Below are 19,451 nucleotides of genomic sequence, written 5' to 3' on the forward strand. Positions count from 1 at the left end.
GTAGCCCGGAGGAGGAGCCTACGGTAGCCTGGAGGGGGGCCTAAGGTAGCATGGAGGAGGAGTCTACAGTAGCCCGGAGGAGGAGCCTACAGTAGCCTGGAGGAGGAGTCTACAGTAGCCCGGAGGAGGAGTCTACGGTAGCCCGGAGGAGCCTACGTAGCCAGGAGGAGGAGCCTACGGTAGCCAGGAGGAGGGGCCTAAGGTAGCCTGGAGGAGGAGTCTACGGTAGCCCGGAGGAGGAGCCTACAGTAGCCTGGAGGAGGAGCCTACAGTAGCCTGGAGGAGGAGCCTACAGTAGCCTGGAGGAGAAGCCTACGGTAGCCTGGAGGAGAAGCCTACGGTAGCCTGGAGGAGGACTAGTAGCCTGGAGGAGGGGCCTATGGTAGCCTGGAGGAGGGGCCTATGGTAGCCTGGAGGCACAAGAGAGATGAAATTGATTTTTGACGATTTCCTTTTTTAAAACATCCTCTTAATTAAGAAATTTGATTTTGATTTAAAATCGATTAATCACACAGCCCTACCTACCACTCACCATATTTTATTGGATCACCATAATATTCCACCTCCCAGACCACATGGTCAGTTCCAGGGGGATCCAGAAGGGGAGCCATTTTTCAAATCCCCATCCTGGTCCTGAAGGGCAGCACCCTGAGGACAAATATCACACAAAGTTTACAGAGAACATAAACTTTACTGAAGCAGGGGCAAACTCTTATGTTTAAGTAAAGGAAAAGTCAAATATGACCTGTATAATTATGAACTTACAACACTGTTTTACTGAGGAACCAGAGCTGCAACTAATAAGGATTTTTCCAGTCCATTCATGTGATGATTATCTCTGAGTAGGAAGTGCGTTTTCACCTTTAAAATGTCAGAGGATGAAAACGTTCACCTCTTTTTTGTCAGATGTCTTTGTTCGCTCCAAACCCAAAAGTATTTATTTAGGTACAGTTTCGACAGCGTTTCCTGTTCATCTCACATTCCTGCTCATACCAGTTTTAACTACATATCAGTGTGTGGGAATATTCTGCTAACATCCTGACCTGCCTTTACCCTTTTGTTTTTAAATAATGGGATCATTGTTCGAATTAGAACAATATTGTCCTAATGTAACATCTACAGACTGATATATATAATGAATTTAGGGGCAGAAAATGTGAACGCACTGTTTGTATGTAAGAACAAAGACATTAAAAGGCACAAGTAATCACAACTAAATAACACAATTCTTGAGAATTAAAACAACATCCAATAATTACTTGCTTTATTAGAGCTTTATATCAGTCCCACGCTGTAAAAAAAAAAAAGAAGAGCATTTAAAAAAGCATAAAAAACGGTATTATTCCAGCAGCAGGGGTGCCAAAAACATACGGTTAAATAACGGAAAATAACCATCTCATAAAAATATGGCAATTTTTTATAATTATAATATAGTTTTTTTTGTAACTTTACATGAGATTTTGCATCTATTTTTTTTCTTTTTTTTTTTTACTGTAAATGTTTAATAAAGAATATTTACATGTATTAAAACAATCCAATTCCCTATAAATATAAATATAAATAATTTTCAATGAGACTCAGTTGTCCAATCCACTGATAAAAACTGTATTTGGACAGTTTATCAGTGCTTATACATGTTATACATTCACAAAAATACATTTATTCAACATTTTTGTTGTGAAACCTCCTGTAATTACACAAGATATTTGTCAATTAAAAACAAGTCTGGTTCAACTGACAGAACAAATAGTTCTTTAACGGTTAACTGTCAGTAATTTTATCTCGTTTCATTATTATATTATTATGTTATTATATTATTATTATATTATATTATTATTATATTATTACAGTATTAAACTTTAAATTAACAGTATAATCTCATAAATAGAAAGAAACATTTGTGAAATTACGATATATTTGCAAATGTATTTTAACTGTATTTTTCTGTGAAAAAAGAAAAACATTCTTTTAAAAAATTGAATTTTTTTGGTTATTCACAGTTACAGTTTTTTCGTGTTATTTTACATCTGACATGTAAAATCACAGTCTGTTTTTGTCATTTCATTGATATTTTCCTGTATCTTAAAAATACAGGAAAACTAAATTCTGTTAAATTACAGATTTTTTTTTTTTTTTTTTTTTTTTTTTTTTTTTTTGTACAGTGCAGGTTTAATGAGTCTTTCAGGGTATTCAGAGCAGATAAAAACACAACAGTTGTTCCTTAAGAGATTTTAATGAAAGAATAACCTTGAATAAAAATATAGAATAAAATAGAATAGAATAGAATAGAATAGAATAGAATAGAATAGAATAGAATAAACTTTATTTGCAGCATAGGTCCATTGGAATTCTTGAGCATTTCTCTGAGTCACGGAGTTAGAAAAAGATATGAATTTAAAAAAAACAAAACAAAACCCATAAACACAGACAAAACATATAAAAACAGTTGTTGTACAGACAAATACACATTTGTAAAATAGAGTATTGATCAGAAAAAAGAATAATATAATAATAATAATAATAATAATAATAATAATATAATATAATAAGATACTGAGAGGGAAAACAAGTTATTGCACATTTGAATTTAAAATACTGGGAGGTAGAGCATGAATTTAATAAAATGACAAATCTAGATTATAAAGCATCTGATTTACTGTCTGCTGTTGACTGTGTGTATTTGAACATGTGTCCAGTTTGGTGTTTCATGTTTCTGTCGGTCTGCTTTGACCTGCTGGGTGAGCTCCACCCACATTCATACCACAGTCCTGTGTCATACTCCACCTTTTCCATCATGATGAAACAGTTTTGGTTCAATGGAGATTCACTAAGATCAACCTTTCATATCCAAGTGTGATAATTTTTTATTTTTTTTTAAACTGAATTCTTCCTTTTCCCACATTTCCCTGTGGTCTCCATAAACTGTAAACCTGGGGGCCAAATGTCTATTAGAACTATTAGAACCTTGTTTCAGTGGCATATATTTGTTTTTGTCACATGTATGTACTTAATGCTTTGGAATGTAATTGCTGTGTTTTGTACTTTGTATATATTGTCTTGTTGTTGCTGCTGCTTCTTTATTGTGGAAATCCTAACCGGAAGTTGTTTATTTTGAAAGTGGTTAACCGGAAGTTTTCCCACCACGCACGAGCCTCTTGATCGTAGGTGGAACCAGGACTGATGGGATGTAGTTTCAGTTCATCATCATCATCATCATCTGTGCGACTAACCGAATAACAGTAAACTAAATCAGTTTAATTTTAAAGTGTGTCCTTAAATATACGTGAGTTCTGAGGCGGAAATTACAGCTTTGGCATCAAGTTAAGGAAAAGTGTTTTTGTTAGCTGACATAACATCTGACTGGAGGCTAACGTCACTCGGCTAATGCTAACGTCATTCGGCTAATGCTAACGTCAGCGCACGGATGCTGTCAGGCGAATTTTCTCCGGATGTTTTCTGAAATGAGACTCTGAGTAAAGGCATGTGTTTGTGTGGGGCTCCAGCAGGATTCCACACAGTCATGGTCAGTGTTGTATGATAGTGACATTTCTTAACCAGAAGGATAGGTTCGCCTCATCCACAGACATGAACCTGCCCTGGGCAGGAACGGGTTAATCGGACTGGCCGTGGGAGCCACACAGCTGGGTTTGATAGCTCATATTTATAGACAGATGTGTAGGAGAAGAGCCCCAGACTGGTGTCAGAGGCCCGGACACCGGCTCCGGTTCTGTTCGATGGACGGATGGAGATGAACGGACGCACGAGACCATGGATGCTCAGGGTGAGTGTGTGCGCGTGTGTGCGCGCGCCCAAGGGAAACGAAAGTACATTTAATGCTCTAATAAACCTGATTTGTTATTAACCTTTCATGCATGAATTATGAGAACCTTAGTCGAGATTTCTTTTCCTGAGTTTTATTCCTTTTTAGGCATGAAAAAAACCAATGAGATAGATTTATTATTTATTTATTTTTTATGATCCTATTTTTCATGGAGTTACAAAAATGTCCACTCATTTGGACACCATGTGTTTAATTTTTGAAGCACAGAAACATGAATTTAACCCTTTCATTCATACTGGTCACTCCAGTGGACAGTTCTTCTCCAGCTGTTCTCTTGTATATTCATGGATTTTGTTGTTTCAGTTCCATATCAGCCAACACAGTGGACGCTCATGCACCATCCCATACGCATTCATACTGTTACTGTAACTTCTTGATAAACCTGATCTGCACTAACATGATTGAGTGTAAATCAGTTGCTAATTGTTATTAGACTGTAGTTATAAGTTTTCTTAAACAAAAAGGTTTTTTTTTTTATATTATCTCCATGAAGTGCGTAAGAACTAGTATTAGAGTGTGATAAAATATGAGAAAACATCAGATTAGCTGCATGAAAAATGCTTTTGTTTCATGGTTTTTACACAGTATATCACTTTCTGATATTGCGTTTTAACCCTTTCATACATGAATTATGAGATCCTTAAATCTAGATTTTTTTCCCCCCAATTGTTTTTATTCCTCTTTAGGCATGGGGAAAAAAAAAAAAGCGAATTAAATTTTTTTATGAACCTGTTGTTCATGGAGTAGCAAAAATGTCCACTTGGCTGGACACCATGCATTTCATTTTGAAGCAAAGAAACATGCATTTACTGTGACACTGGTAAAATCCATGAAATAAAAAAGATTTAATGCTGCTAATCTGATGTTTTCTCACATTTTAACATACTCTAATACTAGTTATTACTCACTTCATGGAATAATTTGCAAAAAAAAACAAAAACAAAAACAAAACTTTTTGGTTTAAAAAAAACCAAACTGTTAATTACAGTCTAACAACAGTAACTGTTAGAACCAGAGACACAAGACTTGGACCCAAATGCACAACCAACAGACAGGAGTAAAGATAATGTGTTTATTCAACATGGACAGGATTAACAGTTACAAAAGGTTTCTTTAAGGAGTCTTCGCAGGTCAGACTGTGTGAGTTCGTCACGGCGTCCGAGACCAGCAAGGGAGTTCTCTGCCCGGGTCGGGAGCACACAGGGGAACCCGACTAGGATAAAGCAGAGAAGAGTCAGGGGACAGACCAGGTCATACACAGAGGATCCAAAAAACAGGCAATGGTACATGGGGAAAAGCAAAGACTAACCGTGAGTCCAGGCAAAAGTCGAAAACCAGTGAGGCAGAATCAGGCAGAGGTACAGGAAGGGATCAGGCAGGCTCAGAAGTCGAGGAACAAACCGGGTCAGGAACGAACAGACAGGCAGACGAACAGGTTCAGAGAATCGCTGGTAAGTAACACACACAAGGAAGGAATACGAACTGGCACAACTGAGGGGAACACAGGGTTTAAATACAGAAGAGGGCGGGAAGACAATTGGACACAGGTGGAGACAATCAGGGCGGAGAAGGTAATCAGGTAAAAGGTGAACACAAAAGGAAAGTAAAGACACCAGACAAGACACATGGGGAAACTACAAAATAAAACAGGAAGTGACACACAAGACAGACAAAACATACAAGAGTCCAGTACTGATATGACAGTACCCCCCCCTCTAGGGGACGGCTCCAGACGGCCCAGGACCTCAGGATGGCGCTGATGGAAGTCCCTGATGAGGTCCGGGTCCAGAATGAAGGACGCCGGTACCCAGGACCGTTCCTCCGGCCCGTAGCCCTCCCAGTCCACCAGATACTGAAAACCACGGCCACGGCGACGGGCCGCCAGAAGACGACGCACAGCATGCTGGTCCTCCATCCACGATCCGGGGTGGTGGTGGGGGCTGGGTGGGGGGTACCAGTCGGCTCTCCTTACAAGGCTTGACCTGGCTGACGTGGAACGTGGGGTGGATCTTCATGGTCCTAGGTAGCCGTAGGCGGACAGACACAGGGTTAATCACTTTAGAGACAGGAAAAGGTCCAACAAACCTGGGAGCCAGCTTACGGCTTTCCACCCTCAGAGGCAGATGGCGCGTGGAAAGCCACACCCGCTGGTCCCGCTGGTAGGACGGTGCCGGAGTTCTGTGACGGTCAGCCATGGTCTTGTAGTAGCCGGTCGACTTTAACAAAGCCCGTCTGGCCTGTAACCAGGTCCTCCTAGCGGCGGATAAGGGCTTGGGCCGAGGGAACGCTGACCTCCTCTCAGAAGCGGAGAACAGGGGTGGCTGATATCCGTAGACCACATGGAACGGGGAGAGTCCTGAGGAGGCACAGGGAAGGGAATTGTGCGCGACCTCCACCACATGAGCTGCGACTCCAGGACGCTGGGCTGTGAGTGGCCAAAATCCGCAGGCCGGACTCCAGCACCTGGTTGACCCGCTCCGTCTGGCCGTTGGTCTGGGGATGATAACCAGAGGACAGACTAACAGATGCCCCAATGAGGGCGCAAAAAGCTCGCCAGAAACGGGCCACAAACTGAGGTCCTCTATCAGAAACCACATCTCTGGGAAACCATGGATTCTACAGACTTAAACAGGACCGCCTCTGCCGTCTCTTTAGCGGAGGGGAGTTTGGGCATAGCCACAAAATGGGCCATTTTAGAGAATCTATCTACAATAGTGAGTACCGTATTGTAGCCATCAGAAGATGGGAGACCAGTTACAAAGTCCAGGGAGATGGCCGACCAGGGTCTCTTGGGGACCGGAAAGGGCCGTAACAGGCCCGCAGGTGCCGCATGCGACGTCTTGCATGACGCACAGGTGGGACATGCCGCCACATATTCCGAAACCTCCTTCTCCATATTAGGCCACCAGAAACGTTGCCTTATGACGAACATGGTGCGCTGAACCCCTGGGTGGCACGACATCTTGGAGGTATGAGCCCAGGATCACCTGAGGACGGACACACACAGGGACAAAAACCGACCAGGAGGTACCCCCACCGGCACATCACAGTCCTTAAGAGCTTCAATAACCGTCTTCTCAATAGACCAGTGAAAAGCCCCCACCACACAGGAACCAGGTAAAATAGTGACAGGTTCAGAAACAGATTTAGTGGGGGAAATCTTCTGGACAGAGCATCCGGTTTACCGTTCTTAGAACCCGGCCGATAGGAAAGGGAAAAATTGAACCGGGTAAAAAAAAGAGCCCACCTGGCCTGACGAGAGTTCAGCCGCTTTGCTGACCGCAGATACTCCAAGTTCTTGTGGTCGGTCCAGACCAAAAATGGAATCTCCGTTCCCTCCAGCCAATGCCTCCACTCCTCCAGCGCCACCTTAATGGCCAGCAACTCCCGGTTACCGATGTCATAATTCCTCTCCGGTTTAGATAACCTCCGCGACAGGAAGGCACAGGGATGAAGTCTGCCATCACTCGGGGATCTCTGGGAAATGACGGCTCCCACTCCCACATCAGAAGCATCAACCTCAACCACAAACTGCAAAGCAGGGTCAGGAACGGACAGGATGGGAGCCGTGGTGAAAGCCCTCTTAAGACGGACAAACGCCTCTTCCGCCTCAGGGCTCCACCTGAAAGTAGTCTTAGGAGAGGTGAGGGCATGTAAAGGGGCAGCCACATTGCTGAAACCCCGAATAAACTTGCGGTAGAAATTAGCGAAACCTAGGAATCTTTGTACCTCCTTACGAGAAGCAGGGGTCGGCCAATCCCTCACCGCACTGATCTTATCCGGTCCATCTGGACGCTTCCTTCACTGATAATGAAGCCTAGGAAAGACACCGATGTGGTGGAACTCGCACTTCTCAGCTTTGACATAAAGCTGGTTTTGCAGGAGTCTTTGTAGGACCTGTCGAACGTGTAGGACATGTGTCTCTTCATCTGGGGAGAAGATCAAAATATCGTCCAGATAGACAAAAACAAACTGATTCAACATGTCCCGAAGGACATCGTTGACCAAAGCCTGAAAAACAGCTGGAGCGTTAGTCAGGCCAAAAGGCATCACCAAATACTCATAGTGACCGCTAGGGGTGTTAAAAGCGGTCTTCCACTCATCCCCTCCCTTATTCTAACCAGGTGATAAGCGTTTCTGAGGTCTAATTTGGTGAAGATTCGAGCGCCATGTAAAAGCTCGAATGCTGATGACATCAGAGGAAGTGGATAACGGTTACGAATAGTAATATCATTGAGTCCTCTATAGTCAATACAGGGTCACAGGGTCTTGTCTTTCTTATCCACAAAAAAGAACCCCGCCCCCGCCGGGGACGAGGAGGGCCGAATTAGACCTGCTGCTAATGACTCGTCTATGTATTTCTGCATAGCAGCAGTCTCAGGACCAGACAGAGAATATAACCTCCCCCTAGGGGGACAGGAGCCAGGGCGAAGGTCTATAGCACAATCATATGGCCTGTGCGGAGGTAAAGAGGTGGCTCGGGACTTACTGAAAACCTGTTTAAGGTCATGATATTGTACGGGCACCTTATTCAGCGCTGGAAAATCCGTCATTTCTTCAGAGGCCACCTGGACCGGAGCCACCGAAACAGAATCAGCTGGGGACAAAAAATCAGAGTCATTGTGTTCAATTCCACAAGAAAAACAGTCTTTACCCCAGGACCGGACCTCCCCCGTACTCCAGTCCAGCTGGGGATTTATGCCGCTGGAGCCAAGGGAAACCCAGGATGAGGGTGAGCCGCAGAGTGATAAACGTGGAAGGAGAGGGACTCCGTGTGTCCGTCAGCAAAACGGACAGTCACAGGCTGGGTCTGATGGGTAATCCTGCAGATGATGTGGTCATCCAGTGCTCGTGCCTCTAGTGGTCACTCGAGAGAAGATAGGGCGAGACCCAGCTTAAGGGCGAGTTGGTCGTCCATCAGGTTGGCGTCCGAGCCGGAGTCTATCAGAACCGGGTGCCTGTAAAGACAGAGATTCAGTAGCAGAGGCAGCTACCAGGGAAGCTGACGGGACAGACTGGACATACACAGAGTCCGACTAAGCAACTTATCCTCACCTGGAGAGGATTTATTCTTGTTAGGGCATGTTCTCACCCGGTGACCCTCCTGACCACAGTAGAGGCAAAGACCCGCCGCCAGTCGGCGCCGATGTTCCTCCGCCAATAACCTGGTGCGACCTAACTGCATGGCCTCTCCTTTAACGCCGTCACCGGCCTCGGCCGCCGGTGGAGGGAGATGGGAAGGTGAGGGACTGGCAGCCGGTCGTTCGTCTGCGGGTTCCGCCTGCCAAACAGACATCTGGTCCAAAGTGGTGGATGGCCGCCCGCGATGACCTCCTCCAGCGTCTGCAGCTCCCACCGGAGAGCCATCTCCCGACCGATGGTGCGATTGAGACCAGACTGAAAAGCACTTATTAGAGATAGTTCGTTCCACCCTGCCTCGACAGACAGAGAACGGAAATGGCTTATGTATTGCCGGATAGACAAACTCCCTGTCTTAACCTCATAAGCTGTTGCCCCGCCTGCTGCCCCCGTACTGGGTGATCGTACACACGCTTTAATTCCAAGCATAAACTGTCAAAGGAAGTGTGACCGGTGAACCACTCTCAAAAAGAGCGTTAAAATACTTAACGGGGACCCTCCAGTAAACTAGCAACATAAGCAATCTAGTTGCGTCACCAGAAAAACGGCGAGGCTGAGCCTCAAAATCAGCTGGAGCTGGGTAAAAAGTTTCTACAGGTGTCAGGGTCTCCAGCATACTTGTTAGGCGGGGGAATGTTAGGTTCGTCGGCGGAACGAACCGTAGACGCCGCCGCCACTGGTTCGACAGGGGAACTAGGTTCAGGAGACCGGGTGTTAGAAATCTGGGACATCTGGACCGATAATTGGTTCATCTTGTCCATGAGAGAGTGTAGCACTTGCTCGTGCCCCCCCAACCGTTGCCCCTGCGAGCGGATAGCCTCCCTGACCTGGTCTAGGTTGGCTTGGGTCCATGCTTGGCCAGTTCGTACTGTTAGAACCAGAGACACAAGACTTGGACCCAAATGCACAACCAACAGACAGGAGTAAAGATAATGAGTGATTATTAAACACGGACAGGATTAACAGTTTACAAAAAGGTTTCATTAAGGAGTCTTCGCAGGTCAGACTGTGTGAGTTCGTCACGGCGTCCGAGACCAGCAAGGGGAGTTCTCTGCCCGGGTCGGGAGCACACGAGGGGAACCCGACTAGGAGTAAGCAGAGAAGAGTCAGGGGACAGACCAGGTCATACACAGAGGATCCAAAAAACAGGCAACGGTACATGGGGATAAAGCAAAGCACTAACCGTGAGTCCAGGCAAAAAGTCGAAAACCAGTGAGGCAGAATCAGGCAGAGGTACAGGAAGGGATCAGGCAGGCTCAGAAGTCGAGGAACAAACCGGGTCAGGAACGAACAGACTTTCAGACGAACAGGTTCAGAGAATCGCTGGTAAGTAAACACAACACGAGGAAGGAATACGAACTGGCGACTAACTGAGGGGAACACAGGGTTTAAATACAGAAGAGGGCGGGAAGACAATCGGACACAGGTGGAGACAATCAGGGAGGAGTAAGGTAATCAGGTAAAAGGTGAACACAAAAGGAAAGTAAAGACACCAGACAAGACACATGAGGGAAACTACAAATAAAACAGGAAGTGACACACAAGACAGACAAAACATACAAGAGTCCAGTACTGATATGACAGTAACAAGGTCAAGGTTTATTTATATAGCACACTTAAAAACAGACACTACTGTCCCAAAGGGCTGTATATAATAATGAAACAGGCTAGGAGTACAAGACAATAAATAGAATAAAATAATACTGGCACATAGTTCGTGCATTAAAAACAAGCAATTTTTTTACACTCAAACATGTTTATCCAGATCAGGTTTATCAAAAACAGCAAAGTTACAGTAACAGTATGAATATTAGTGTATGGGGATGGTGCATGAGTGTCCACTGTGTCAGCTGATATGGAACTAAAACAATAAAACACATGAATACAGAAGAGAACAGCTGGAGAAGAACTGACCACTGGAGTGACCACTATGCATGAAAGGGTTAATTTAATTTTTTTAAAACAAGTTATTTTTTATGTTATCTTCATGAAGTGAGTACTGACTAGTATTGGAGTATGATAAAATGTGAGAAAACATCAAATTAGCATCATTAAAATCTTTTTTATTTCATAGATTTCACACAGTATATCAGTAAATATGTTTCTTTGCTTGAAATATTAAACGCATGGTGTCCAGCTGAAACTCCATGAAAAACAGGCTCATACATTTTTTCAAACGCATTTTTTTTAATGCCTAAAGAGAAATAAAAACACTCAGGAATAATTCTCATAATTCATGCATGAAAGGGTTAAAACCCATCATCAGAAAGTGATAAACTGTGTGAAAACTATTAAATAAAAGCATTTTTTCATGCAGCTAATCTGATGTTTCTCACATTTTAACTACTCTAATATTAGTTATTACTCACACTATGAAGATGATATGCAAAAAAAAACTTTTAGATTAAGAAAACTGTTAATTACAGTCTAATAACAATTACCAACTGATTTACACTCAAACATGTTACAGCAGATCAGGTTTATCAAGAACCGCAAAGTTGCAGTAATTGTATGAATTACAGTATATAGGATGGTGCACATGCCTCCACTGTGTTGGCTGACATTAAACTAAAACAACAAAACCCATGAATATACAAGAGAACAGCTGGAGAAGAACTGTCCACTGGAGTGACCAGTATGAATGAAAGGGTTCATCTAATCCTACTGATGAGCAAATATCATGTTCATAAGGCAAAGTTCTCCAGATCCCTTCCTAACATCAGCATCTTCTTTAAAGAATTATAAATGCATTATAAAACATTAGCCTTAGCAAAAAAAATCGCAAATGTGAACATACCCTCTAACTCAGGGCTGTCAAACTCATTTTAGTTCAGTTCCATATTTTGCCCAATTTGATCTCAAGTGGGCCACACCAGTAAAATAATGACTTAATAATCTATAAATAATGACAAATCCAGTTTTTCTTTTTGTTTTAGAACAAAAACCCTCCAATTAAATTATGAAAATATTACATTTTACAAAAAGATGTGAATAACCTGAAAAAACATAAATTTCATTTGAAAAATTAGTGCAATTTTAACAATATTATGCCTCAACTTATTATTTATACATGTACATTTATACACAGTGTTCCATAACATTTGGGAACAGGCAGAATATTGTTCAAATTGCACATTTGGGGTTGTTCATCTTGTTTTTATTTATGTTTTTTTTTTTTTTGTATTTTATTGTGAAAGAATAGTTTTGTAAATGTAAATATTGTCACAGTGTAATGTTATTTGTTTCACTTAATCTAATTATACTGATGAGCAAATATCATGTTCATAAGGCAAAGTTCTCCAGATCCCTTCCTACATCAACATCTTCGTTAAAGAATTATAAATGTATTATAAAACACTGGCCTTAGCAAAAAATTGCAGATGTGAATGTACCTCTAACTCACAGGGCTGTCAAACTCATTTTGGTTCAGTTCCATATTCAGCCCAATTTGATCTCAAATGGGCCAGACCAGTAAAATAATGACTTAATAACCTATACATAATGACAAATCCAAGTTTTTCTAGTATGAAAATATTTACATTTTCCCAAAAAATGTGAATAACCTGAAAAAAACAGAAATTTCATTAGAAAAATCAGTGCAATTTTAACAATATTATGCCTTGACTTATTATTTATACATGTACATTTGCACACAATGTTACATAAACATTTGGAAACAGGCAGAATATTGGTTAATTTTGGAGTTTGGAACTAAAATTTGAACAATTTCTGCAATATTCTATCTGTTATTATTAACACAACTCCAGATCACAGTGGATCCATAAATGCACCAACAAGAATTTCCTCTAAAAGAGCTTCCTGTACAATACTGTAAATACAGACTTCTGATTGTATTGACACATTTCAGGACATCGTATGTGGTGTCCTAGAAAGCCAGAGCCAGGAGTGAATCCAACAGTCAGAAGCAGCGTCCCTGCACAGAGCAGTGGTACTGAATTGAACAGACATGTGGGACTGTGTTGGACAGAGCAGTGGTACTGAACCAAACAGACATGTGGGACTGTGTTGGACAGAGCAGTGGTACTGAACCAAACAGACATGTGGGACTGTGTTGGACAGAGCGGTGGTACTGAACCAAACAGACATGGGGACTGTGTTGCACAGAGCGGTGGTACTGAACCAAACAGACATGTGGGACTGTGTTGGACAGAGCAGTGGTACTGAACCAAACAGACATGTGGGACTGTGTTGGACAGAGCAGTGGTACTGAACCAAACAGACATGTGGGACTGTGTTGGACAGAGCGGTGGTACTGAACCAAACAGACATGTGGGACTGTGTTGCACAGAGCGGTGGTACTGAACCAAACAGACATGTGGGACTGTGTTGGACAGAGCAGTGGTACTGAACCAAACAGACATGTGGGACTGTGTTGGACAGAGCAGTGGTACTGAACTGAACAGACATGTGGGACTGTGTTGGACAGAGCAGTGGTACTGAATTGAACAGACATGTGGGACTGTGTTGGACAGAGCAGTGGTACTGAATTGAACAGACATGTGGGACTGTGTTGCAGAGGCCGAGGCCCAGCAGGAGGCTCTGGAGGCGGTGGAGGCCGTGGTCCAGGGTCTGTCCCCGGAGCAGCAGCTGCAGCTCAGGAACCAGCTGGACCAGGTCCTGAACTGCGTGGCGTCGCTGCGCTCAGAGGTGGCCGAGCTGAGGGGAGGGCTGCAGGACATTGCCCTGCAGATCATCCAGGATGTGAAGTGAGTGGTAGTGGATCAGCTGAGTTACTAATGCATGAGGGCAGGAGGAGCATTCACTGAATATTTAACTCATTATTCTTACAGTCAAAATTACTCAAGTTCACAGACATTGTGGACGATCAAACAGCTCAAATAATGTACAAAGCTAAAAATAATCTTTTACCAACAAATATACTGAAATTATTCAGTGTTCATGAGGGGGGTTATAATTTAAGGGGGAAAATTAACTTTAAAATTCACTTAATACGCACTACTAGGAAGGGATTTTGTGTTTCAGTCAGCAGGGTGAGACTGTGGAACAGATTTAATATAGAGTTAAAGCAACGTCCAAGCATGAAAGAATTCTTTCGTTAATGGTAATAACCTTGGTCTCTATGTGAAGACAACAGTGGACACTCAACATACTGAGTGGTGATTAGTTTAAAATGTCCCCTACCGTGGACACATGAATGTCCCTGAACGCCACACACCACTATTGTGTTCTAACAGACCCTAACCTGGACCACACACTGATCGACTACATAAACTGTGTCTGATTTAATTTATTGTGCATCATCTAATGATATTAAACATGTAAAGTGTCACATGGGGGGGGGGGGTATATTTTTGTTCAGTGTAAAATAACTGGGATGTTACTTTTTTTATTAAACCTTTATTTGACGAGTAAAATGCTCAAATATCAATGCGCAGAGGCTGGCCTTGTTGATGTATGGAGGAGCAAATTCCCTGGAAGTAGAGATTTCACATTCTACTCAAACAGACATGCATCATATTCAAGAATTGATTATTTCTTTACGTCTAAGAAAGACCAATATAGAATATCTGATATTAAAATACTACCTATTACATTATCTGATCATGCACCTATAGAATTAAAGTGGGATATAGGCCAGAGATCATCCTCTAAACAATGGAGACTAAATGCATCCCTCCTAAATGACAGAGAATTTAACTCCTTCATCAAAACAGAGCTTAAGAATTACATGGACACTAATATTTCATCGGTAACATCCCCCCTTATCATATGGGACTGTGCCAAAGCATTCCTTAGAGGTCGCATTATTTCATTTACATGTGCTAGGAAAAGACAGAAGGAAGCCAAACAATGAGAATTAGAAGATAAAATAAAAGAATTAGAATATAATCATAAACAGTCTGCATCAAATAGTTTACTAAAACAATTAAATACAACACGTAGAGAACTTAATAGTCTACTATCAGATAAGCTTGAAGGAAATTTAAGATTTACCAAACAAAAATATTATGAGCACGGCAATAGGGCAAGCAGATTATTAGCTTTCCAATTAAGAAAACAAAAGTCATCTAATATAGTGCAAAAAATAAAATCACAAAGTACTTTTGTTACAAAACCAGATGAAATAGCAGAATCCTTTGCACTTTTCTATAAATTCCTATATAAAAATACAGATACTTGCACTGATGATAAAAAAATTGCAGATTTCTTAAAAAACATAAAATTACCAGAATTGACTGAAACGACTGCTAGGGATCTAGATAAACCATTTGAAGAATGGGAGATCAAGCAGGTGATCTCAACACTAAAAAATAATAAAACCCCAGGGCCAGATGGCTACATTAATGAATTTTATAAAACTTTTAGTGATATACTTTCCCCCCTATTGTTAAAAGCATATCACTACGCACTTTACTCTAAAACCGTGGCACCTTCCTGGACAGATGCAACCATCATAGTAATACATAAAGAGGGCAAAGATCCGACCGAATGCCAGTCCTATAGACCAATATCACTGCTAAATGGAGATGTGCGAATATTGACAGCAATATTGGCTAAACGAGTCAACCAAATGATAACTCAAATTATTCATCCTGACCAAACTGGATTCATTGCTGGAAGATATTATGGGGATAATTTACGACGCCTGCTGAATATAATATCATATCAAAAAGATAAGAAATCAGAGTCAATGATTTTATCTTTGGATGCTCAGACAGCATTTGACCGTGTGTCATGGCAATTTTTATTTCAAACTTTAAAACGCTTTGGATTTGGACCTAACTTTATAAACTGGATTCAAACACTCTATTCAGACCCCCAGGCTTCCGTTAAAGTCAATGGCTATATATCACAGAGATTTAAACTGGAACGCGGCTGTAGACAGGGCTGTTCTCTATCACCATTGCTTTTTGCCATCAGCATTGAACCATTTGCCCAACTCATCAGAGATAATATTAACATAAAAGGAATTATGATAAATACTGAGGAACATAAATTGTCACTATATGCAGATGATGTATTGCTATATCTAACAGAATTGGCATCTACAATACCACATCTTAAGACTTTAATTAATGAATTTGGATACTACTCAGGATATAAGGTAAATATTGATAAAACAGAGGCTATGGACATCAATGGCAAGATACCCCAAAACGTAAAACTTCAGACTGGTTTTAAATGGCCCAGTGATGGTATTAAATATCTTGGTATATTTATTCCCTTATCCCTACAGAACCTTTATGATGCTAATTATATCAAAATAATCCAGTGCATAAAAGGAGACCTGGATCGTTGGTCTGTGCTCCCTCTTTCTCTGCTGGGACGTATTGAAAGCATCCGCATGAACGTTCTGCCACGACTTCTCTATTTATTTCAGATGTTGCCCATAGATATTCCTAAGCTTGTTTTCAACAATTTGGATAAAATGTTGTCAAAATTCATATGGCAAAATAAGCGTCCTAGAATTAGACTTAAAACTCTACAATTATCAAAGTCCAGTGGAGGCCTCAACCTACCAAATTTAAAATTTTACTTTTGGGCTGCACAAATGAAACCCTTGATAGGATGGATTCAGGACAACACAAACACACGATGGGTTAATATTGAAAAACAACAATGTCAAGATCCCTTACAAAGCATGCCCTTTCTAGATGCACCCACTGGAGAGATGTCCGACTGGACCAGGGTCACTTTTAAAATATGGAGTAAAATAAAGTGTGCATTTAAGCTCCCAAAGTTAATTTCACCTTTGATAAATATTGGCTACATGAAGTCTTTTACACCCAATAATCTAGACAACAGCTTTAAAAAATGGTCAGAAAAGGGACTGATTTACCTGCATCAGCTGTTTGATGGTGGGATATTTAAGACATTTGAGCAGTTGAAAGATGACTTTGATCTCCCCAGTTCAAATTTTTTTAGGTATTTGCAACTTAGAACTTTTCTGATGACTCACAAGGAATGGGATAAATTCGCAAAACCTACACCCCTAGAAAAGTATGTGATAGAGTTACAAACTGGTGATGGAGAAAAGAAAGTAATTTCTAAATTGTATAATATTTTCTTATTTATGAATCAAAATAACTCCTCGCAGATAAGAGGGAGATGGGAGGCAGAGGCGAACGTGGACATATCTGAGGATGACTGGCGCGATGTATGTACGGAGGCACATCTGGTTACAAATTCTAATACATGGAGGGAATTCAAATGGAAAATAATCATTAGATATTTCAGAACACCAGAAATAATGTCTAAAATGGATCCCCAACATCCCAGCTCATGCTGGAGGAACTGCGGAGCCCATAGAGCTAATCACACTCATATATTTTGGGTTTGTCCTAAGTTAAGTGTGTTTTGGAGGGAGGTGTTCAATGCCGTGAAGGAGGTTTTTAAAATGAACATCCCACAAAGCTTCACAGTGGCAGTTTTGGGAGTAATACCTGAAGGTCTGGATAGAAAAGCAGATAAATACCTTTTGAATATATTATTCACCGCTGCCTTAAAGTCTACAACCATCAGCTGGATGAAACCAGAACCTCCCTCATATAATACATGGATTCAAAAAGTTTGGGATATTTACCAGATGGAGCAGATCACACACCTGCTCCGGCTTCAGAAAACCATATTTACTAAAAGATGGGAACCTATGTTACCTTTACTACTGCAATAATATTTACTGGTGTTGCAAGAACACTCCATGTTATCAAAGTGCTGTCAATCTACCTCTGTCGAAGATCTATATCTACAGCCTTTTTATTTTTATTTATTTATTTATTTATATTTTTTTTGTTTTTTGAAGTAATCATTGTTTGCTATAATTATTACTGCTTTCTTAAATTTCATTATATGTGTCTGTGGAGGTGTATGAGAATATATTTGCAGCTGTGTAGGGGGAAAAGAAATTAATTGAACTGTGTAATTGAATGTGTAATTGTACTGTACTGAAAAAAAAAAAGAAAATTTAATAAAAATTAAGTTTAAAAAAAAAAAAAACCTTTATTTGACCAGATAGAGTCAGCAGCGCATGCCATGAATGAATACAGGTTTAAAAGACAGGTAATAATAAATTAAAACAAACAATAATTTAGTTTTAATAGAAAAGTTTGACAGTTTTTAAAGTGCATTTTCAAAACACAGACACTGTCCATTTGACTCTCACTGTCTAGTCTGTAAAATGGTTGAAAAACCTTAGAGTTTGATGAGCTCAGTTCATTTCAGCTCCAGCTGAAGGGTATTCCAGATGGGGGGGTAAACGTCACACCCCTTCTGTCTGTCCTGTGTGTTGAACTGTTCAGTTGACACATCATGTTTTTGTGGCGTACAGGAAAGGAGTGGAGGACAGTCAGCGCGTCCGTCGACGACGCCACCTGATCCACAGGGAGCGCACCGACTCCACCAGCTCCAGCTCCATCTACTTCACCGCCAGCCAGGGAGTGGCCAGCACCTACGAAGAAACCAGTGAGGGAGGGTAGGTAGTCCACGTGGACTGGCAATGGATCTGCATGTAAACAGAGCCTGGGACCATGGGGGTGTAACGGAATACCACCCATTAAAGAGTGAGAAATAGAAGAGTTGGTGTGGCTCAGTTCAGACACTTTTTTGGGATGTGTAGAAACACCAGCAAGTGAAATATGCAGTAAAAACACACAGGAAGCAGTAGGGCTGCTCGATTATAGAAAAAAACAATAATCACGATTATTTTAGCAATAATTGAAATCACGATTATTAAAAGATTGTTTGTTAACCTTAAAGTTGTTTTTTTTTTCTTGCAAAACAATGTAAAATATACTCTTTAAACATAAGTAAAGCTTTGAAACACTAAAACAAAGTATGTTCACTTTTGTACCAAACAAAAAAAATCTTTGAATGCAGATACGTATACTGTAAACTCATGTGTGTTTCCTGTTGTAAACAAATAGTGCACTGGAATTCAACTGCTATGGACTGGCCACAGAACCGTAGCAATAAAAAAAAAAAACCTCACATAAAGTGCAAATTATAAATTCAAGCATGTTCAGTGTAGTATGAAACATGGTAAATTATATATATATTCAGTGGCGTGCCGTGAGGTTTCAGTTCAGGCCTTCTGTATACATCAGCCATCTATAGAATACACAGGTTGTGCATGACAATGCAACAACCATGCGCCACACAGATAACCAGCATTAAGCCGCAGTGTCACACCACGCATCCAACAATACGCAACATTAAGTCAATACTAAAAAAGGCTCCTCTGAGCAAAGGAACAATATATTCCAAAAATCAAAGCACAGTTTGCCAAAATGCACAAGTTTCATGCAGAAATCATTGAACAACCAGCAAAGCAACAAATCCTTCCATGTGCCCCGGTTCTAGCCTACACAATGTTCCACACTGCACAATGCTTTGCACAATGGAAGATGGTGGTGGTTCAACTTTAGATGGTTCAAAAGGTTTGTTGTATTAGCGGTCGGTGCAGACCAAGGTTCTAATAGTTTTGGATTTT

At 41.2% G+C, this 19,451-nt stretch overlaps 1 protein-coding gene across 1 annotated transcript in view; it reads left to right on the top strand.

The window, feature by feature from the left end:
* The first annotated feature begins 3,424 nt into the window (after positions 1 to 3,424).
* LOC115415525 (regulator of microtubule dynamics protein 3-like) overlaps positions 3,425 to 19,451 on the top strand; it is a 29,462-nt gene continuing 13,435 nt past the window's right edge. Inside the window, 6 exon segments of the mRNA XM_030129115.1 lie at positions 3,425 to 3,429; positions 3,584 to 3,687; positions 3,690 to 3,734; positions 3,737 to 3,781; positions 13,518 to 13,707; positions 18,291 to 18,434. Of these exon segments, the coding sequence (XP_029984975.1) occupies positions 3,425 to 3,429; positions 3,584 to 3,687; positions 3,690 to 3,734; positions 3,737 to 3,781; positions 13,518 to 13,707; positions 18,291 to 18,434 (533 nt within the window).

This window comes from Sphaeramia orbicularis, chromosome 24 (assembly GCF_902148855.1).
Source record: "Sphaeramia orbicularis chromosome 24, fSphaOr1.1, whole genome shotgun sequence".
Classification (NCBI taxonomy): Eukaryota; Metazoa; Chordata; class Actinopteri; order Kurtiformes; family Apogonidae; genus Sphaeramia; species Sphaeramia orbicularis.